The sequence below is a fragment of the Furipterus horrens genome, unplaced genomic scaffold (genome assembly GCF_987537825.1).
Source record: "Furipterus horrens unplaced genomic scaffold, mFurHor1.1.pri manual_scaffold_6, whole genome shotgun sequence".
NCBI lineage: Eukaryota > Metazoa > Chordata > Mammalia > Chiroptera > Furipteridae > Furipterus > Furipterus horrens.
This window is the reverse complement of record NW_028327176.1, coordinates 93,492,534-93,514,902: the sequence shown is the minus strand read 5'-3', so window position 1 is coordinate 93,514,902 and position 22,369 is coordinate 93,492,534. Positions and strand designations below refer to the sequence as shown.

Below are 22,369 nucleotides of genomic sequence, written 5' to 3'. Positions count from 1 at the left end.
CTACTAAGGGACAAAAGGTGTGATGCCACTAGATCACCTCTGTTTGTCTAGTGGTGTTGATTAAAGTACCACAGCGAGGGAGCGAGAACTCCCAGCTGGGGGGCACCTAGAAGGCTTCAGAGAGGAGGCATGTATCCTGGGCCTTGAGGGACTGGGTGGGGGGATTCAGATCAAGGGAGCTTACTCTGCGGGACTGTCAGCTGAGAACCAGCAAGGGCTCTGAGGTGGGAAGGGAGAAGGTGTGTTTGGGGGCTTTATCCACCCCACCACCCCATACATCTATGTCTCCACCCCTGATCTCCATGTGTCCTTTCCTGGAATGAAGATCGGAGACAGTGTGTCCTAATGTCGGCTCCTCCTTCCCATTCAGATTCCTGTGCCCATTGCCTCCTTTTGGAGAGGAGAGGGCTTTATAGAGTAAAGAAGTTTAGGTGATCCTGACCGCATTTTGTATGAAAGCTGCACATTCCTCCCTTTGCCCTCCTTCCCTGGGCCATCCAGAAGTGCTGCAAGGACGCCAGGGAGGCCACCCTCAGCGTGACGTCCCAGCTGGGAATCACACGTGATCACCAGACTCTGCAGGCGGTGGGTGGGGTGGGACTGGTGTCAGTAGATGCCCACTGTTTGGATGCAGGAGTGAGCTGAGATGAGCCAAGGCGAGGACAAGCCAGCCTGGGGCTAAGCACAAAGATGGGTGAGAAGCACACGCATAGGAATCACTCGCCAGCCCTGGCACAGCTGTGCACAGTAGGTGCTTGGTGAGAATATAGAGGCTGTGTCGACGGACAGGCTGTTGAGGAGAAAGCCTTGATGAGGGAGTCAGGAAACCTGGCTGCCAGCAGGGCACTGCGTCTCTGGGTCTCGCATCCCTCCTGCAGACCAAGAGGGCTCACGAGAGCAGGGTTGCACACGATGGCCCCGGGGCCAGGGCCAGCCCCCGGCGGCTTTTTCACAGCCTGCGATCCCAGAATGGATTTTGCAAGTAACATTTGCAATCAGTTTAATGATAGGGAACATTAACTTCACTATGAACACCAATCAAGCAAAATATTATCCCTGTAAAAATAATTCATTTCTTCCATTCTATATGTGGAACGGTATTACAAAAAAATACTCAATTATTATTATATTCTGAATTTTGTCAATAAAACCTTTATGACATAAACCTACATAATATCCTTAATTTTGCCTCTTGGCCTGCAAAACCTACAATATGTACGGTCTGGCTCTTTACAGGAAACGTTTGTCAGCCCCCGGACTCAGTAGTTGCTGAGGCTCCTTACAGCTCTGGCGCTTCCTTCCCTGTGGGTGTGAGGGGGCCAGGGAGAGGGAGGAAGTTCCTGGACTGTTTCTCTTGCTCCTCGCAGGGTTCCACAAGGTCATGGAGGGCATCCACAAGGCCATCGAGCTGGGCTACAGCCCTGTGAAGGTGAGGACTTGCCATGCTACTGGCCCTTGACTTCCTGTCCCCTCCACCCTGGCCTTGCCTTTCACTGTCAGCTCCCAGCCCCATGTCAGCTCTGTGTCCCCCCAGCACACCTCCTTACCAATGCTTCCAGCTCTGCCCCGCACCACGCAAGGGAGGGAGGAAAATATGACCCCTTGGAATCGCCCAACCCAAGGGGAACTGTAGCGTGAAAGGCAAGGATTGGGACCTCCAGTGGAGAACCAAGGCAGGCTCCAGATCCCCAAAGGTCATCCCTGCAAAAAAAAAAAAAAAAGGCTGGGGGACAGCCCTCACGGTTCCTTTGTCCCCTGGGCAGGTAAACTGTGTGGTGATGCGTGGCCTGAACGAAGATGAGCTCCTGGACTTTGTGGCCTTGACCGAGGGCCTCCCCCTGGACGTGCGCTTCATAGAGTACATGCCCTTTGATGGTCAGTGCTGTGGGGTGGGGGAGGGAAGGGGGGGCTGGGCCTGTCAGCAGAGCAGGAGACAGTGGCAAGGGTGGAGTGGGGCATCGAGGTCTGGCTCACTGCGGCTGCTGCTGACCTCAGACCCTGCTGTGTGTGTAGAAATTTCTCCAGGGATGGTGGGGAGGGGCTGGGCAGGCTCTAGGGCTAGGGCTTTGATGGGGCATCAGAAGCTTTTAGGCAGGGCCACCTGACCTCCACTCCGAGAGGACTGGTTCCTGGGCTGCGGGGGAGGATGGGCGCAAAGCCCCCGGGCTCCTGCAGCGCTGACTCTGGAGCCTCCACCCCCATACAGGCAACAAGTGGAACTTCAAGAAGATGGTCAGCTACAAAGAGATGCTGGACACCCTCCGGCAGCAGTGGCCGGAGCTGGAGAAGCTGCCCGAGGAGGAATCCAGCACAGCCAAGGTTGGGGGCAGCCTGGGGGCTGGGCAGGGAGGAAAGCTGTGCCTCCACCCTAGGGCGGGAGAGCCGGCGGGGGCCATACTGAGGCCGAGTGCAGCGACGCAGGGCGGCACCACTCAGCAGGCAGCGTGTCAGTGCCGTCCCAGCTGCCCCTTTCCTGATACAGAGGCAGGCCAGACATGGGACGGGGGTTGGTTATCATAGGACTTATCATAGGACATACTCCAGAAGGTGGTGGTGGGGCACCCAGTCTGCCCTCCCATGTGGCCTGCTCTGGCTGTGCTGCCCGCAGGTCCCGTATGCTCAGCAGGTTTGCTCCCGGGTAGGCCAGGCACCAGCAAAGAGCTTGTCCCATTCGTGAACCAGAGTCTTCTGCTGTCAGGGCCTTGGCTGCTCCCTTTCGAAGGGCTGCACTGGAGGGGGCTGTGGAGTGAGGGCTCTGATGTCAGGGAGAGAGAGCTGGCGCTCAGTGGCCCATCTCCATGTCCCCTCCACTGCCCTTCTTTCCCTCCTTGCCCAGGCCTTTAAAATCCCTGGCTTCCGAGGCCAGGTCAGCTTCATCACATCCATGTCTGAGCACTTCTGTGGCACCTGCAACCGGCTGCGAATCACAGCTGATGGGAACCTCAAGGTGAGCGTCCCCTTCCCCACCTCTGTGTTCTGAATATTCCTTCCTGCCAGTGCCCCTGACTGGAGGGGAGACCAGCAGGGCACATGGGGTGGTTGGTGAAATGGGGTGAGATTTGGGGAGGCCGTGGGAGCAGCAGGGGAAGGTAAACTCATGGGCCCCATGGAACCATCACCCTGATTCCTTCCTTCCTGCCTGCCTTCCTTCCTTCCTTCCTTCCTTCCTTGGGTCCCTGAAGTAACTTGCAGCTGACTGGGCACCACTTTCCAGGACTCACTGCCCCACGGTGGGGGTAGGGGTGAAAGGTCACTGTGCACTTTGCCCTGTCCCACCCAGGTTGGCCCCTTCCATTAGGCCAGCCGCTCGGCTCTGAAACCAGCCTCCGTTACTCATGTCTAATAAAAGTGTGTGCTGTCATTCTGTCCTGGGGAGGGTGACAGGGAGACATCGACCCGCCCCTGCCCTTTGGAGGCACAAAGCCTCCTTGCTGAGACCAGACAAAGCTGCTCACATGTGCAAGTGCAGGATACTGGGTCCCGTGAGTGGCCCAGCAGGTCATGAGGGTGATGGACCTTGAGGGAGTGCATTGTGGACCGTGGTGGCCTTGAAGGATGGCTGGGGTAGAAGCAAGGGCAGGAGGAGGCCTGTCTGGGGTCTGTCCTAGTATGGCTAGGGCAGATTGAAGTCAGACACGGGGAGAAACATGGTGGGGGCTTGAATGCCCCGGTAGGAGCACAGTGTTCTGTTGACAGTGAGGCGCTGTGCAGTTTCCAAGCACGGGCAGACAGGCTGCCCATTTGTGTTTTTGGAAGAATAATTCACAGGTTGAATTTGGAACTAGGAGGGCTGATTAGATGGCCACTTATCAATGTCCCAAATACATAAGAATGTAAGGTGAATACGGGAAGGGAGAATGAGGAGCCTGGTAGTGCAGCCGGAGGGGAGAAAGGCATCCAGGTGGCTGGTCAACTTTGGGACCAACTTAGGGTTGAGGTGTGGGGGGTGAAGGTGGGTTCAGTTCAGATCCAAAAGAAATCATCCAGCTGTTGTCATAAAGTGAAGAAGATTTTTCTGGGCTGGAGAAATAAAATTGACTGAACTGTGTGTGGTGTATCAGTCGGGGCCCTGCAGGAAACAGAAGGTGAGATTCTGAAGGAAATGCACTGAAGAAGCTACTGATGGTGAGGTTAAGGGACCTGTGGGGGATGTTAGGACACTCCATGCACAGCGGCTGTGCCCACCCCTGAGCGGGGAGCAGAAGGGGAGGAGGCAGTGTCACTGGGGCCCAGAGAAAGCTGGGGGCTGGCGGAGTGGCCTCCTGGTTGGTGTGGTAGTTATGGAGGGAAGCAGCCACTCCAACAAGTCAGAGCAGGGAGGAAGCAGGGAGCAAACACGCAGCCTCTCTCTCCTCTCACCCTCTCATCTCCCATCAGCCAAACCCAGGTGGAGGCCAGCTGGAGGGAAGCCTGGAAAGTGAAGCTCATGGTGGTGGGGGGTGGAGGTGCGGAGCAGAGAGGAGAACCTGGTGCCTGGTGCGGGAGTGAGGAAGAGGACTAACTAGCAGGGTGACGTAGGTGTACCTTCTGCTTAGATTCTATTCCTGTCTTCTCTGGTGGTCTCTGAGTCCACAGTGCCTTGCATAAAGCACATAGTAGGTGCTTTATAAGGCTCTGTGGGAGAATGGTAGGTATCTTCCTTTCCAGAACTGCCTCTCTTATCCTTGAGCCCCCTGAGCACTCAGCCTCTCTCAGAGCGGGGCAGCACTGAGTCAGGTTTGAATGGGATCAGGATGCCATCTCTGCCAGCCCTCTGCTGTTCTGCCCCAGTCAGGGGTCACACACTGGAGCGGGACAGGGGCAGGTGGGTAATGTCCATGAGGCAAGGGCCCAGGAGGGGACTGCGGGGAAATGGGATGTGCATGCCATGTTCAGAGGGGACTCCCAGGACTCAGCTCCAACTAACTGTGTTCCTCTCATGGCCACGAAGTGGCTATTCCATTGAATGACTTAGGAGAAATGTGGATCTGGATTTTGATGTGCTCTCTGTGTTGGCAACTCTTTAATTTTTTAAAGTACACTCTGCAAGTTGAAGATGACATGATCATAATCCAGAGATAGACCTTGGATGTCTGATTTTGCTTCCTGCCCTTCCAGCATCTCTGACTCACCCATCCAGCACCTCTGCCCCTCGTTGCGTGAAGTCCTGCCTGACTATGCCCCAGACACGGGAGGCCTGGGTGCTGGTGCTCAGACCGTGGGGGTCTTTATGGTTGAGGCCAAGGCTCAGGGGTGAAGAAGGCATGTTTTCCTTACCTCCATGATGACCCCACAGGTCTGCCTCTTTGGGAACTCAGAGGTATCCCTACGGGATCACTTGCGTGCAGGGGCCTCCGAGGAGGAGCTACTGAGAATCATCGGGGCCGCCGTGGGCAGGAAGAAGCAGCAGCATGCAGGTAAGGGGTGGGAGTGGGGAACGCCAGGCCACGTGGTAAGTGGGTCACTATCAGCAGAGGCCGTAGTTTGGGGTGAGAGGACAAAGAACAGCCTGGCAGAGAGCCAGGGCAACTCAGTGCTGTCCTCAGTCCCAGTCACCCCTGTTGGACTCCTAGATTTGGGGTGCATTGATGGTTCTCTTTGGGAAGTTAACACAGCAGAGACTGCATAGGAGAGGGGGCCTTGAATTCTCTTGGGCTGTTTTATTAGGTGGGGGGCAGAGGGGTGTTACTGCCCCTCTGTCTTCCCACACATTGCTTTCTGTTAGGAGGGTAGGTCCTGGCGTCCCCAGACTTCTGGGCTCGGTCATGGCGGGCCCTGCAGTACACAGTGGGGGCTTCGTCAGGCGCTCATAGGCAAGTGCATGTACACGGGCTGTCACGCCTGTGTCCACGGTTGTGTCACTGAACTCTCCCCCCCCCTTTCTCTCCCCTGCCCTGCTCTCCCCCACCCCCCACCCCCTTCTCCCAGGCATGTTCGGTATCTCCCAGATGAAGAACCGGCCCATGATCCTCATTGGTGGGTGACCCAGCAGTACGTAACCACTCACCCTTGTCATTGGGGGTTCCCGTGGGGTGGGGCACTACTATAAGGTACCCCTAGATCCTGCATTTCATCCTGATGTTCTCAGCCTTATTTTTCTTCTATTCCTCCTTCATCCTTTCATACCCCTTCAAGCCTTTATTGCTTCTGTTCTTCCTTGTGCATGTCTCTTCCTCATTAAACATACCACAAAAATAATCATTCTGTCTCACCAGAAATTGGGGTGGGGTCCTTTAGATTTAATGATCACTAAGTTGTTCCCTGAATAGAAAACTGCTGGTTAAGAGAGAGACCCTGTCCTCAGCTATAGAATATCCCAGCTTGGGTACAGTTCCCTTGTGTAGTATAGGCCTACTCATGGGTGCATCTGGACCATTAGCACCTATTGGGTGATGTGTTGTGGCTTCTATGTGGAGTCGAGCTTGAGGCAGCAAGCTAAGAATGCTACTCAGCCTGCCATGGAGGGCACAGCTGGGGCCTCAACTTCCTAGTCCCATAACTCCTGGGTGATTAGGACATCTGTCATTGCAGAGGATGCTTCACACAGAAACACCTTTGTCACAGGGCTGTGGTCTCCTGCCTGGGGAAGGGGCTGGGCCATGAGGAGCTTCAGGGGGCTCTTACCCTCTAGCACAAGGCCCAGACTAGAGCAGGGCAGCCTCGCCCCCTTGGCCACAGCCAGGCCTGGGCCCCTGACTTGTACCACTAGGCAAGAGAAAGCTTAGGAGAAACTAGGGGAAGGGATGCTTTTCTGCAGAGGTTGGAGCAGAGTGAGCCCACAGCATGGAAGGGAGTAGGCTGCAGCAGGGCAGACAGCCCAGGGACCACCCAGAGGAAAGGCAGCTCACCAAAGAGCTCCCCTAGGAAGAAAACTGGATCATCTCCCGTCCCCCACCTCTAGCATCACAGTCCTCTTGTTGGGCCTTGAGCCACGCTGACACACCTTGATGGCAAGGAGTCGGGGATGCCTTGATGGCCCCCTTGTGCCTCTGACATTGACAAGGTAGGGGGCCCAGGGCTGGAAGTTGGGAGACCTGTTTAGCTCCATAAGGTATATTATTCCTCTCCAGGATACAGAGTAAACTAATCTGGTTCCTAAAAACCAAGAGGGCCTCTCAGGCTTTCCTATGCACCTGAATCATTGGGTCTTTCCTTATGTCAGATGTGCATTTGGGAGGTCTGGGGCGGGGCTCTGCGCCTCTAACAGCTCTCAGGTAGCGCTGGTGCTGCCAGTTTGTGGGCCACCCTTTGGCAAGAGCCTGCAAGGTTTCCGAGGCCCTGGGGACCGGGGGAAGCAGCCTGTCATTTTGTGTATATGTCTGATGTTCTTGAGGAGGCTTGAAAGACATTGTTTTTAAACAGATTAAATCTTTCCATTAGTAGCTAGTCTGTAAACGACATGATTACTATTAACTCTTCACAGAGCTGTGAGGATGAGAGTACCCATAATTGGTCATTCGGGCTGAGACCTCACTGTAGTTTTCTTTTAAGGAAATGAAGAGATGGGAGGTCACCTGATCCAGGCTTCAGTCTTCAGACCTTGGGTGTTTCTGTATGTGTGTGTGTGTATTTCATTTTTTTTAAATATTTTATTTAGTTTTAGAGAATGGGGAAGGGAGGGAGAAAGGGAGGGAGAGAAACATCAGTGTCAGAGAGAAACATCAACTGGTTGCATCTTGGATGCTCCCCAACCAGGGACATGCCCTGATCAGGAATCGAATCAGACACATTTCGCTTTGCGGGACGATTGCTAACCAACTGAGCCACACCAGCCAGGGCTAGGTGTTTCTTAAGAACACTTTGGCAACAAAGTTTTTGTGAGGAGGGGAGCCCAGGGTACCCCCACCATCACCACTACAGGACAGTCAAACTGGTAGGGCTGTTTATCCAGTGTAGCATCTGGTAAGGGCTGTATACTTGTGTTCTGGGGACACTCCATCTGTGCATCTTCTATTTTTTCTCTTCTCACTCTGCCTTTTGTCCTTCATTCCTCTTTCCCCAGTATGGAAGAGAGTTCAAGTGGGGTAGGCAAAGGTTTGGGAGATGAGGTGGGAAAAAGAATGGCCTTTTGGACTAAGTCTTCTCTTTTCTTCTTGCCTTCCAGAATTATTTTTGATGCTCCAGGATTCCCCACCAGCCCTTCCAAGCACTTCCTCTTGGGACCCACTCAGCATTCAAGGTCTGAGACACAGAGTGAGTGTCTCCAACCAGGTGTCCACTTTGTGGAAAAGATGTTGGGTCCCCCAGACCCCTCCCCTCACCCAACGGCGGCAGGGGTCTGGCTCCCCTCAAAGACACTACAGTTCCCACCCAGACTTAGACACTGACCCGAAGTGCCTTAGCCCCATGTCCCGGGCTCCTGCCACCTGCTCAGGATCTCTGCCAACCTCGGACCAACTAACCCATGTGGACACAGAAGGACGAGCAGCTATGGTAGATGTGGGTAGTAAGCCAGACACAGAGCGGGTGGCTGTGGCCTCCGCCGTGGTCCTCCTGGGGCCTGTGGCCTTCAAACTCGTCCAAGAGAACCAGCTAAAGAAGGGAGATGCCCTGGTGGTGGCCCAGCTGGCTGGAATCCAGGCAGCCAAGAAGACCAGCCAGCTGATTCCTCTGTGCCACCATGTGGCCCTGAGCCACGTCCAGGTGCAGCTGGAGCTGGACAGCACACGCCATGCTGTGGTGATTCAGGCATCTTGCCAGGCCCGAGGCCCCACTGGGGTGGAGATGGAGGCCCTGACCTCAGCTGCCGTGGCTGCCCTCACCCTGTATGACATGTGCAAGGCTGTCAGCAGGGACATCGTGTTAGGGGAGATCAAGCTCATTAGCAAGACTGGGGGTCAGCGGGGGGACTTCCATCGGACTTAAAGCTCCTGTCCCCTCTCACCTGTGGCCCAGCCGTGTCAAGAGATGGGATGCAATTCGGGCAGAGGGAAAGATGTCAAGTTCCTTTAACTCTGTCACTATTTATCTTCACCAGTAGGACCCCCAGGTCAGCCCACTCCCTTACTGCTAGGTCACCTGGATGACATGCGAGGCTGCCTTTATTCAGAGAGGATACCAGCAGGCCCTTCAGCCTCTCTGATCACGGGAGGGGTCCCAATGAGCAATGCACGATGACAGAAAAATCAGTCGTGTTATCTGAACTATTTCAGACAACCAGTTTCAGAGAGTCCCACCCGTAACTTCCACTATTCATTTTGGGTTTTCTCTTCTGCTGCTTCCCTGGGGAGAGGATAAGGGCTCACAAAGCAGAGGAACCCACTCGGAGGGGGACAGCACAGTTTGCACTAAGAATGTACAGGGACGTCTCTTCGGCCGCTTTGCCTGCCGAGTCCGTGGAGCCACAGCCCTGCCTCTTCGCCCTCCATCCTCAGAAAGAGCACCTGGGTCCCTTCAAACTCAAAGGCTTTCAGTTTAACAACTGCATGTCCTGCCCGCTCCATCGCCTCCGCCCCCTGCTCGAGCAGGACACACACACGGGCCGCAGCCCTGAGGACCTCTGACCAGCCACCCCCACCACACCTGGCCCCATGCACTGCTGGTGCACCTACTGCTCACCCTTTTACTCTGGAACATATCAGGGAAAGAAGAGTTGAAGATTGCCTTCACCCTTACAGCGCACAAAATAAAGCCTCGATGCCAACTTTGGAGATGCAAGAATGAGGACTGTATCTGTACACAGGGCACCCAGCTGCTAGGGTTCCATGCCCAACCCGCAACCCCATCCCAAAGCCCACTACCTTGGGGACGAGGAGCAGGAGACACTGGAAAGGCTGGAGGGGCATATCTTTCGAATATCCCCATCTTCCCGGTAGGGGAAGGTAGGAGGGAGTGGGAGGCATGGGCATGCACTGTCTACAGTCAGATGGTCAGGGGTGTCCTAAACTCAGCACTGGCTATTAGAGATCAGGGGGCGCGATTAGAGGCTCCTGTGTTTCACCACTGCCCCCCACCCCCACCCACTACAAGCACTGGACTTGTTTGCTGGGTTAACATGGATAGGCTTCCTTGGGTCTACCCTCAGGGACACCCTCTGCCCTACACGCAAGTGTGCTCTCAGGAAAAGAAAAGGCCAAATTCCCAGGAGGCCGATTTCAAGCTATGGTACCACACGAACCTGTTTGCAAAATTCCAGAAAATGCCAGTGGTGCTCTCAGAGCTGGTAGGAGCTGGCTCCAACATGCCACCAGCCACGCCTCGTCCCCAGCACACCTCCAGCCCCTCAGGAAGACAGCCCAAGTTTCAAGGCAGACTGGGGGATGGTATGGATTTAATATTTTTTAGTATTACAATATATTCTTATAAAAAAGGTGCAGGTAAAAAGGACATTGCTGGTTTTGTACATGAGCCTCATTTGTCATCTGAGACAGCTGGTGAGAGCAGCCTTGGCATGAAGGCGTCCCTGGTACATGTAGGAAGATGGCCACAGCTCCCCCTTTGGTGGGACTAGGATGGGGTTCGGGAGAGCCTGGACTGGACCCTTCCCCAGCCACCTGGAGAACTTTCTCCTCCCACTGCCCTACACACACCTTACTTCCATCGTGGGAGGATGAGTGTGTGCTGTTGGTGAGAAGGGGACAAGCTACGTTAGGTTATCTGGATTTTACATTGTACACACAATTACACAGCAGGAGAAATTCACTCAAAGGTGGCAGGAAAGGTGGGAGGGGCACTGAGGAAAGGCCAAGGAACAAACATAGGCGTAAACATGTAGTGTATCAAGGACCAACTCAGCTGTCTCCATGGGGCACTAGCCCCTTCTTGCCGAGTCAGCCACCATGGTCCATGGTCCAAGGCACTCTTGGAGATCTGGCCACAATGGTGTCTGGTGCCAGAGCCACTGGCCAGATCTTGAAATTAATAAATAGAGAAGAAAATGTTGTGGGGTGAGAACCAGAGCTGTGGAAGAATGTATATGTCCTCTGTAAACAGTTAAGCCAAACTGCTTTTCTGCAGATCCAATGTGTCTTGAACAGCTTCCATATTCCTTGTCTTTCATGGTGCATATCCAGCCTTCCATGGTGGGTGGGGATGCCAGGATTGGAACATGCCTGTTGGGTAGAAGTGGAGCCCTCCCCTGTTCTCTGCCCCTGTGGGTTGGGTTGATCCAAGCCAGCTGGGGAGAGCCTGTTCAGACACCCCACCCACAACCTTCCCATCTTCCTAACACCGGCTTCTGGCAGCAAGGGCTCTTGGGTATGCAGATGGGTATAACAGCTCTCTGCAGCTGCTTTTCCTGGAAGCTTCATCTTGCCCTCACCTGGGCTCCAGGGTGGCCTCTTCACACATGTCCTGACCAGACTTCCTTTTCCTCAGATCCCTCCCCCACGAACCAACACACATACTGGGCTCACCAACCTTGTTTCTTCCCCAGAAGCTACTATGGCCCGACCCCCAGGAATCTGATGGAGGGAAAGGATAGAGAGGCAGCTGAAGAGTGGGCCCAGCCCACTGGTCTGTCCACTGGCAATAACCCTGAGCCAGAGGAGTAGGTTGGAAGGTGAGAAACAAAGGGAGGGCCAGAAGGACGGAAGGGTTCAGGCAGGTAGACACGGAGGATGAAAGGTCAACGCTAGGGGGAGGAAATATTGAAAATAAGAGCTTGGTGAGTTGACCTCACCTTCCTTCTTTCAGAAGACAACATTTTGTTTAGATACAGCCATCAACCCACCTACTCAAGATGGACAGAATGGAGGGTGGGAGTGAACAGGAAGGCCAGAATGGTCCCCTTGGAAGTCAGGTTGAAGAACCAAAGGTACCAATGATGGTGAAGGGACTTCCCCCAGCCACCCACGCCTCTTCTCTTTCCAGGCAGTGCACTGGCCAGGGAGGTCAGCCTTCCCTTCCCCCATCACTCATCTCCCTAGCTTCCCCAGCCTGCTCTGGCCCGGGTCTGACGCCTCAGAGGAGACATCCTCGGAGATGTAAATACGAGGGCAGCCCTCGCCCTTGGGACCTTCTCAGGAACTGACACCCCGGGGCCATCTTCAGCCAGATGGTTTGAGGTCTACGTGAGGCAGGCGTCAGACAGAGCTTGGGGTCTGAGTCCCGTGATGTGGTAGACCAGAAAACCCTGGGGTGGCGCTAGGCATTCAAGGGTTGCCCTTTGGTGAGGGGCTGCCAGGACTGCCTAGCCAATGTGTGAGCTCACCGTCTTGCCTCAACACCATGGTCTAGGGAAGGAGGAGAGTTTTGTTCCAGGGTCCCTGTGCCCAAGGCACAAGGTAAGGTGATGAGTGGGGTCTCTGTTGAAACTTTTCCTTTACCAGATCATAAAATACGTGATAGTGATCCATAGTTGTGGGAACCCGAAGGTGGGTTTTCTGGGATTCTGGATTAGTAGATAAAGTGGAGGTGGCAGTAGGGAAGGAAGGGAGAGAATTAAGACATGGAACAGAGGCTTAAATGAGTTGTAATGGAGGAAACAAGCACTGCTACTCTGTGTCCTGATGACTGGTCCCTGCGTCATCCTCCCAGCATCTTTTTCCTTGGAACCTATCACTGGAATATATAATGCCTCTTTCTTTGCCACCAGGAGGAAAGTTGGCTCCCAGATCAATGTTCCATTAAGCCACCTCTTGAGGGATGGGAGCCTGGATTCTCTCCCGCTGGCTCTCAGGGCACCCACCCCACAGATACTCCCCACTGCACATGACATCTGGACAAGATCCATGGACCTGTCCAATCTAGATCTGGAACAGTTCTGTGCCACGTGTGGGTGCCCATGCTGGGGATGGGGAGCAGGGCCCCTCGGCCAAGTCTGCCAAGGATGTCCCTGTGAGCCTCAGAGAGTGATCCCTAGGGGCCGAGGGGCAGAAAGTAATGGGAAGAGGAGACGAGAGCAGAGGAGCCCCTTCAGGTACGTGTGGGAGACGTCTGGTCCTGCCTCACACAGCCCCCACCCCAGGACCCAGCCCAGGGCTCTAAACCGAGCACCACAGAGTTTAAGAGCCCCCGCCTCCTGCACTCAGCCACTCTGGTCCGTCCCTGTCTGCTGGCCTCCTGCTGTGGCCAGCGCCCAGGTCAATAATTTAGCCTGTTTATTGCCCGCTCCCGGGTGACTTCCAGGGCCGGGCCCCCTGACCGCTTGCGGCTGCGCTTGAGCTTGCATAAGTCCTTGTCAAAAACCTCCCCGGAGCGCAGGGCCGACACCAGGTCGTCGAACTCGCCCCCCTCCTCCAGCGCGCTGCCTGCGTGCGCCTTCCGCTGCCGCTGCCACCGCTCCCGCTCCCTCTGCTCCTTCAGCTGCAGGGGTGAGGAGGGAGAGATGCACTGAGGCCAAAGCGGCCACCTACAATCACACTTAAAAACCAGTGTCCTCCCAGCCAGGGGCTAACTCCTGGGCTGTGCGCCCTGATGCTAGCGTTCACCAGCTGGCCTCACTCTCCTCCTCCCTGGATGCCCTGTGCCTGCCCAGCTCACATGCTCTCTCCTCTTAGGCCAGGAAGGCCACTCTCCCCCTTGGAGGTTGGCACAGCCCCTACAGTGCTTTTCAGGCCCTGCCTGCCCTCCTCACACACACCCCAACCACTGGGACCTGCCTCTCTCCCTTCAGGCCCTGCCTGCCACTAACCATGGCTTCCATGCGTGCCCGCCGCTCCTCCTCCTCCTTCCTCTTCCTCATGGCCTCCAGGTCCTGCCGGGCCTCAGAGAAGGCCTGCAGGAAGGTGTCAAAGATGCCAAAGAATTCATCTGGCTGCATCTTGCTCTCCTGCTCCCCAAAGTGCATCAGAGCCTTGGAGAACTGTTGGGGGGAGAAGGGGTATTGGAAAGTCACCCCCAAGTACCACGGGCCCTGGCCACTTGGTTAGCTGCGTGCCAGCCAGAGCAGAGCCCAGTCCAAGAGTGGGGGCCTTTGGCATGGGCTCAGAGCTGGAGAAGGGGAGACCTCCATTATCATCAGGGTGGGGACAAGGCTGAGAGGAATGGTGGAGGCATATACCCTGTGGACATGCGGGATCCAGCTGGCTAATGAAGGTGCCCAGAGCCACTTCTGGTGTGCGTATGGGATCAGGAACTACAGACCTTGGGAAGGAACTGCCTGGTCAGAACTCAAAAGGACTTCAGAGATCATAAATTTATTGGGCTAGTTATTTAACCCTTTTGTGCCTCAGTTTTCTCATCTGTAAAATGGGAATAATAATAGAAGCTACTTCATAGTGTTGTTGTGGGCATTAAACAAGTTAATAGATGTTATGTGCCAGGCACTCACTGTTATTCTTTAATGAGAGCTACGATCTCTAAACCACTCAGCGTCCTCTAAGGAAGACCTCACTGCTCAAAGCGTGCTGCATGGGCGAGCATGGGTACATCCTGGGAGCTTATGAGAAATGCTGAACCGCAGGTCCCATTCCAGGCCTCCTGAAGAAGGACGCACATTTTAATAAGACTCCCACAGATGAGACTGATGTGCTTGTTAGTGTCAGAAGCAGGAAGAAAGCAACTGAGACCAAAGCTGACACCCAGAGTCAGGATTCTCACCCAGCTCTGTCTGTCACGGTCGGACAACCTTGGGCTAGTGACTCAACCTCCCTGGATCTCAGTGCACATATCTGTCAAAAGGGCTAATAACCTTCCAACGAAACCCCAAATGTAGGAGAGGAGACAAATGTCAAACACTTAATGTGGTGCCTGACACCTGATGAACGGACTGTGATCTTTACATCAGAGTTGCTATTGCTTTTCTTGTAGGAGTGAGGAAACAGTTATTCCTCAAAGCTCTGTGATTCTGGGTTTGTCCCTCTGGGCCATCTGGTAGGAATGTGTGAAGGAGCTGTTTACTTATGGCTGAGTTGGAGAGCAGTGGGGCGAGGTTAGGCTGAGAGGGAGAGGAGGCTTGGGGCACCCTCACCTTGTCCCTGGCCTCATTCAGTTGGTCCTCCAGCTCTGAGAAGCTAAAGCTGGAAACTGTGATGAAGTCACTCATGACTGGGACAAACTTGTCATTTGGTTCCCGCAGCTGGCGTTTCTGATATTCCAGCTCCTGTGGATGGAGAGCAAAGTGCTGGTTAGACAAGTGCTAAGATCAAACTCAGGAATTCTGGGGTCGCCACACTGCCCACCCTTCTTGTCAATCACAGGACACTGAGCTTTCCTTTGCAAGAGGAAACAGTCCAGGTGTGACAATTTTAAGGGTGGCAAAGACTGTGGGAGTTACTAACCAGTCCACCTGCCTCTACCCTTCCCTTGCCCACCCTGCCATCTTTCTCCAGACCCTTGCTAACTCAAAGTGTGGCCTGCCACCGACAGCATTAGCATCACCTGGGCAATTTGAAGAAAGAGACTCTCAGGCCCCACCCCAGACCTGTAAGATCAGAATCTGCATTTTAATAAGACCCTCAGGTGATCCATGTACAGATGCATTGCCAAATCTCCTTGCTGATGATACTGCTGGTCCAGGGTCTACACTTTGGGAAGCACTTCGTAAACTGGCAATCATCCTCTGCCCCCCCCCCCGGCCCCCCATCAAGGTGGCAATGAAAGGTTGTTTCTCATCTTTAACTTCATTCTCTAAGCTCATTTTCTCCTTACTTGCCTAACACGCCCCTCCCCCCACATACACATACACACACTCAGTGAAGACAGGAAAGCCCTCTAGTTCCTAGGTGTGAAGGGCAAAGGACTGGGGACATCCCCATACTGAGCCAGCCTAACCTAGGGCCAGAGATAGTATCTCAGAAGCCATCAGAGCAGGAACGGTGGCTACTAGAGAACTGGGTTTCCAGCAAAGCATGTAGCCCTGGCTCCTCTACTGGCCCGGGAGGAGGTAAAAGAGACATAAGGCAGGAAATCCTCAGTATAGCAGTCCCCAGTGTCACCCTGTGTGCCCCTACCTGGCTCCCAAAGCATGTGGGTCCTCTCTCCCATCTACTGGAATCAAACTTAAGCACGTGTCTGATTTACCATTCATTCCATTCCACTGCCCAGTAGATATGCTGGACAGTGACCTGGTTAGTCTCCATGTCCCTGTTTGAGAGACTCAATTTAAACCCCAGATAGTCCAGTCATCCTTCCCTGTGGTCTGACTCTGTGCTAGAGGCTGTGCCCATTATTCTATCACCCCAGCCAGGAGCTTTGGGCCAGAAGTACATCCACTGCCTGGGGGCCCAACCATCCACCCCAGTGCCACTGACAGAGTCCCCTCAAACCCAGGCGGGCAGAGGCGTACTCACCACCTCGACTGCTCTGAGGCCCTTCCTGAGGTTGCCCACCTCCTTCTCCAGCTCTGCCAGGCTGTGGGAGGGGGGACACAGAGAGAGGGAAAGGAGCTGAGGGTGGTCCAGGGAGAGGGCAGTGCAAAGCCCAGTGGACTGGAAGGTCAGTGACCTGTGGTGCAGCCCTGCACTGGCCACCAACATGTGCCAAATCACCTCCTTTCCATGCTCTAGCTATGCTTCTATAAAATGTTCTATAGATCCTTTGAGATCAGAAATGTCAGGCTGCATATTAGAAGGTTTCTAACACATGGCCTCTAGCTTATATATATTTATTTTCTTACCACCAGGTAATACTTGTAAGCTCTTAACTTATAAGTATTATACTTCATACAGGAAGCATTTGATGCATATTAACTATTCACCACTGCATTTCTGCTTCTATTGCAGATGCTTCTATTGCAAATGCTTCTATCAGTCTATATATGTTCAGGTGTGACTTCTTGCATGTAGCAGATACCATTGGTGCCCCACCCATATCTCCTTGGACCATCCCTTGTAGTGGGCAGTCCTGACTTCCAACTGTGTGGGCACTTTTTCTAGAGGCCAGAGAGTAATGCCCCACTCCCTGAACCCCTCAGGCAGTGTATGATGTCCCAGCTCCCTCACCCCTTGGGTAAGATAAGGAAGAATGAGTGTCCTACACTGTCTCCCACACTTCCCTGGATTGGTCAAGCTCCAGTGGCCCCCAGTGGCAACTGGCTGAATTCTTCCATTACTGGCATTCTTCCCATCCCTAGCTCACTTCCCCACCCTCACTGTTTCCTGGAAGCATCTCTGAAATAAGAGTTCAAGAGCAAATAGTCTGTCTTCATTTGGCAGACCCTGAGGCACTGCCCTTTCTTAGCCCGGAGTAGCCCCAATGGAGGACATTTAGACAAGAGTGTGTGTGAACACCACGAGAAGGAAGCCTTGGAGGAATCCCTCACTTGACTTTGGCGGCTTCTGGAAGATGCTGCAGCTCCAAGGGCATGTTCAGGATGTCAGGGAAATGCTTCTCCAGGATCATGATCAGGTAATGGAGCAGAGAGATATTTCTGTGGATGAAAGTCAGGTCATGGGTAAGGGAATGAGGGTCAGCAGGAAACTAGGGTGAGGTATTAGGGGAAAGAGCCATGGGTTGGGCTGGAAGTGGAGGGAGAGTAAAAGGGGAGGGGGAGAGGCCAGGTGGGGTGTGATGGCGTCTAAGGAAGTGGCGGAGTCCCACCTGTCAATGCTGGACTTGGTGTCGACGATCTTGTTGAGGCTGGCCACCCGGAACCCGTAGGCACCCCCACGCTGCCCTTTGTTCATGAAGTTACCGATGGCCAGGACGACCTCTAGCATCTGTTTTAGACGCCTGCTGCGGATCAGCTCCTGGGAGGCCAGCAGGATGGCTGGGAGAGGAGGGACAGGTCAGACCCCTGCACAGACTGGGCCAGAGCAGCTGGTCCCTTGGCACCCCCGGACGGTGCCACCGCAAAGTCTAGAAAAGGGGCTGCGAGTGTCATCAGCTCTCAGAGGGGCAAAGACTGTGCCCACACCTCCTCGGACCAATCTACTCCACACTTGCCCATCTCCAGTGATGGGACTAACTCACCAAAAGCCAATTTGCCAAATAACCCATCTTCAGAATCTGTCAACTCTTCTGGAGGATATATCTGAGAATATCTTTTCTTGTGTATATTTAAAGAATATTAATACAGTCTTTCCATGGACATGTGTAAGAATAGTTTTACTTTTCTGAACTTCAGTGATTAAAGTTTAAATTTCAGCATATTATATATGATGGGACTATTTCTGCCTCTTTTCAAATGCTGAATTTTATCGATGTCTTCTGGAAAGAGAAAAATTCCTGTCAAATTAAGTTATAATATGTCACCAACTGTAATATTCCCACATTATTTTTGTTCTATAAGATAATGGTGTGCTTTATAGTTGATGGTGTCTTTGAACTTGACATCCTGTTGAATATCATTTAAAAAATTTTTCCAACCTTTAGGTATTTTAGCCATTTTCCCCCATGTCTTAAATAATACATTTTCTAGGAATATAAATTAAGCTAACAGTAACCAAAACTTCACTATTTAATTTCAATGCGGATACTCTGGCCCTTCCTCAACTATTATGTATTTATGGCAGATGTGTGGAATAATGAGACAAATCCTATGCTGAAAATCTGGCTACTAGTTATGGAATGTGCTTTTGATTATTAAATGTGGTGATAAGAAGACCAAACTATTCTATAATCTTTGGTTTATGCCAAACTGAACATTCCTTAAGATGCTGCTATGAAGATAAAATGAGAACTATCTGACTAAATGTTTGCAGAAGTCTTCAAGACAGTTTAAAATAAGTAATTGTAAAAAACAAAAAAGCTGTAAAAGTAATAAGGAAGCTTTGTCCATAGCTTCTAAAGTTGAACATGTTCATATTCTATGATCTCACAATAGTGTTAAACTTGATGGGTATTTGATTGGTTTCTAGTTATTTTTCCCTTAAATTACATACAAATAAGACTGGTATATTCATAAATGGAATAAAATGCAGCACTGAGAATGAATAAGCCACTGCTACATGTAACAATGAGGAAAGCTCACAACCACGAGCTGAGCAAGAGAAACAAGCATACTCTATCCCATTTATGTGGAGTTCAAGACAGACAAACTTCTAGAGAGGAAGGGAGAGGAAGGGTTGGAGGATGATGCTGGAGGGGGAAGCCTGAAGGAGCGGGCTTGAAACATGCTTGACCTGGGGTTGATTCCGTAGGTGAATTCACCTCACCATAATTTGTCAAGTAGGACTTTTCCACCTGCATATTTCAATAACAAGTTTACTTTAAAATAAAATTACTCATAAAAGTTTCCAGTAATTTTTATGGATTAGGATAGTTTTTTTCTTTGGTTGACATGCTATTTGAAAAATCTGCGAAGTAATCCTACTGAAAATGCTAAACATGTTGGCAAAACAAATGACAAGAGTTCAAAGGAAATCGGTGTCAATGAGAAGGCTTACATATGCGGTGCAGACACTTCCCATACATTCATAGGAATAATATATTCATGAATATATTCATAGGAGTATGTTTACATTTGACACCATATTCATCTTGACTATATTCAGTGAATGTATCATATTTATAATGATAATTGGTAAATTTGGTATATTCAAGCAATAAACATATTCATAAGAATATATTCAAGAAAAGTTCATGAATATATTTATAAAAGAATTGATAAATTTGTCAAATCTGGTGAATTGACTTTTGGCAAATTGACCCAGAGGACCTGCCTGGGGACAGGGGTGTGTGAGGCGGTGTCAACAGCTCATTGACCAGCTGGGACAGGCCACAAATCTTAGCTCACTCAGGAATCTTTTCTGGGAGAACTGACAGGAGGACTAGGAACCTGATTTCTCCATGACCCTCTTGCCTCCACCCCAGTCAAGCCCACTGACCTGATTCAGTCACCTCTTCCCAGCTCTGGGAGGGAAGAGACCTACAGACCCTTCTGGAACAGTAGCCATGCTATATATAGCAGAGCAATGACAACTTTCCCCTGGCTGGCTGTGCCTTCCAAAGCACGTCTTGCTCTGCTTAGCTTGATATGAAAGACAGACTCTTCTCTGAGCAGGCAGTGACTAACTCTGAGGGAATTTAGGAGTGGGCTTCTGGGAACAAGAAATTATCTGAGAGTAAACCTACCTGGTGGCTAAGCTACTCTGGTTCCACAGCTCCAAGTGGCTATTGCTCAATTTGCTCCAAGATACACAAGTAGTTGGGCACATATGTCTTGGACTGAACCCCTTAGCTATGCTTCGGGCCCCAAGGGCAGTCAGCAGCAGGTCAAAGAAAGCTGTGTGAAGGGAAGGATTCCCCTTGGGCAGGGCAGGAGGTGCCACTAGACCTGAGACCTGTGGAGTCACCACTGATCTCTTTCCCTACCCCTCACATCACAGATCCTTCTCCCTCTGTGATCACAGCCAGCCTGCAGTTCCCTTATTATGTGTTTCGTTTGTGTGTGCATGTGTATGTCAGGATCCAGATCACAGATCACAGAAGATGATCCGGATCTGGCTCTGCCAAGTCTCGCCTGCCCCCAGAAACCTCCCTGAAGCAGTTCACAGAACTCCAGAAAGGGCCCTTCTCTGAACAGGGCCTCCCAGGGAGTGCTAGTAGGCCCTCGGATCCAGTGCTGTTCCCCAGCCACCCCCCTAAGCATCTTGGGCACAGGCTCCCTTTTTGCACTCTGCTGACTCTTGTCCTCACCACAAATGGGCCTCAGAGCCTCACCTGCACACCCCTCCTGTCTGCATGGCTACCCACCATCCTGACCACCTGCCTTTCCCAACCCCTGCCTCTCTGCCCTCTGCCACCCTCTGGGAAGTGCACCAGGATGACAGTGAAGGGATGGATTTTGAAGAACAACATCGTGTACTACTATGATTCCACCATGCACCAGTAACAAGGACTCAGGCAACCTATCCTCATCTCAGAGGTGAGAGAACAGGTGCACCCATAGGGTTGTTGTGAGGATGAAGTGAGACCATCCACATGGAGTGTTTCTCAGTGATTGGCACACTATCCTCATTTAATAACAATGTGTTTGTCTGGAAATGGCCTGTGTAGGAGGTGGTTCTCTCACCCAGAAAATCAGATGTCTCCAGGGATCACCTTGTCAATTTCCTAGTTTCTGACTAGCGCACACTTAATGTGCCCAGAGGTCTTCTATGAGCTTAGTACGTCTCCAGCAGTGGCAAGTTTAATGAGAGCAACCCATGCCAGGAAGTGTTCTGGGTGCTTGCTATTACAGCAGTCCCCCTTATCCATGGGGGATACATTCCAAAACCCCCAGTGGCTGCCTGAAACTGTGATATACTGAACCCTGTATATACTATGTTTTTTCCTATATGTACATATCTATGATAAAGTTTAATTTATAAACTAGGCACAGTAAGAGATTAACAATAACTGATAATAAGTTAGGACAATTATAGTGATATACTGTAATAAAAGTTATCTGCAATAGCCTCTCTCTGTCTGATAACCGATCTGATAATGAAGACGTCCACGAAGTGACTACTGAGTGCGGAGCACATACAGCACGAATATGCTTGACAAAGGGGTGATTCACATCCCAGGTGGATGGAGCAGGACAACATGAGACTTCCTCACACTACCCAGAACGGTTTACAATTTAAATTTATGAACTTTCTATTTCTGCAGTCCTCCATTTAATATTTTTGGACCAGGGTTTCCCACGGGTAACCGCCACCTTGGAAAGCGAAACTGCAGATCAGGGGGAATTATTGTGTCATCATTTTTTCAGCCTATCTGTCTCATGCTAGGGCAGATGCCGACAGATCCTGCACCACAGAGTTTGCATGCTGAGGTACAGGAAATGTATCCATGTTTGTTTGGTGCATGTGCTAATATAAAGTGCATATACTTACAGTAATCTTAGTAATCTTAGTTTAAAATTTTGTCCTTGATTTTGGTTTTGGGGGTATTTACCTCTGCCCTGTTCATAGACTCCCTCCCCGGCTTCCCCAGATGCCTCTGCTCTCTAGGCTTCTTCCGCTCCTTCAGCCGTACCTTCCACTTTGGGCTTGGCCTCAGCCAGCCGCTCCTGGAACTTCTTCTTAAAGAAGAGGGCCTGCAGCCGCTGCTGGTAGTGGTCGATCCTATGGACAGGGTGAGCCATGTCATGAGGCAGCCCCCTCCCGCCCCAGCCCCAGGAGCCAGCACCAGCCCCGTCCTCCCCCACCTCTCCTGCTACACCTGATGCCCCAACCTGCTCATTTCATAGAGGAAGCGGTCAGCGCGGGCCATCCGCTCGATCTCATGCTTATGCTCCTCCAGGAGGTCAATGTCACTCTTCTCTGGGATGAACTTGAGGAGCTGCAAAGAGCAGTGGAAGTCAGACAGGAAACTGGTGGGAAGCCAATACGGTACAGCGCACAGAAGCCCACACACTGACCAGGCTCAAGATGGGGAGGCCTCCCCTTAAAAGACAGAGGCACTCTCATGTAGACTGTGTGCTTCAGCTGCCTGAAAGGGATGACAGGGTGCCCAGCTCTAGATGCCTTTTCTTTTTCTTTCTTTTTTTTTTTTTAATTAAGAAATAATTTACATACAGTAAAGTACATTATTCTTAAGTATACAGCCAGTGAATTTCTTCTTTTCAAACCTCTATTGA

General features: G+C 51.9%; 2 protein-coding genes across 5 annotated transcripts in view; one reads left to right on the top strand and one right to left on the bottom strand.

Annotated features, from left to right (window-relative positions):
• MOCS1 (molybdenum cofactor synthesis 1) overlaps nucleotides 1-9,629 on the top strand; it is a 36,024-nt gene extending 26,395 nt beyond the window's left edge. For 2 of the 4 annotated variants that reach the window (XM_090282350.1, XM_090282348.1), the window contains 7 exons: nucleotides 1,368-1,429; nucleotides 1,764-1,875; nucleotides 2,207-2,319; nucleotides 2,837-2,947; nucleotides 5,276-5,396; nucleotides 5,908-5,955; nucleotides 8,084-9,629. In XM_090282350.1, coding sequence (XP_090138476.1) covers nucleotides 1,368-1,429; nucleotides 1,764-1,875; nucleotides 2,207-2,319; nucleotides 2,837-2,947; nucleotides 5,276-5,396; nucleotides 5,908-5,955; nucleotides 8,084-8,844 — 1,328 coding nt within the window. In that variant the 3' untranslated portion in view covers nucleotides 8,845-9,629. Of the gene's footprint in view, nucleotides 1-1,367; nucleotides 1,430-1,763; nucleotides 1,876-2,206; nucleotides 2,320-2,836; nucleotides 2,948-5,275; nucleotides 5,397-5,907; nucleotides 5,971-8,083 lie in introns of all 4 variants that reach the window. The other 2 variants (XM_090282351.1, XM_090282349.1) reach the window with 2 other exon arrangements.
• A 2,996-nt stretch (nucleotides 9,630-12,625) lies between these two features.
• Nucleotides 12,626-22,369, bottom strand: part of DAAM2 (dishevelled associated activator of morphogenesis 2) — a 106,111-nt gene continuing 96,367 nt past the window's right edge. Inside the window, exons 19-26 of the mRNA XM_090282346.1 lie at nucleotides 21,965-22,071; nucleotides 21,766-21,854; nucleotides 17,401-17,569; nucleotides 17,123-17,230; nucleotides 16,152-16,212; nucleotides 14,831-14,962; nucleotides 13,553-13,723; nucleotides 12,626-13,224 (exon numbers count right to left, since the gene is read on the bottom strand). Coding sequence (XP_090138472.1) covers nucleotides 13,003-13,224; nucleotides 13,553-13,723; nucleotides 14,831-14,962; nucleotides 16,152-16,212; nucleotides 17,123-17,230; nucleotides 17,401-17,569; nucleotides 21,766-21,854; nucleotides 21,965-22,071 — 1,059 coding nt within the window. The 3' untranslated portion in view covers nucleotides 12,626-13,002. The remainder of the gene's footprint in view (nucleotides 13,225-13,552; nucleotides 13,724-14,830; nucleotides 14,963-16,151; nucleotides 16,213-17,122; nucleotides 17,231-17,400; nucleotides 17,570-21,765; nucleotides 21,855-21,964; nucleotides 22,072-22,369) is intronic.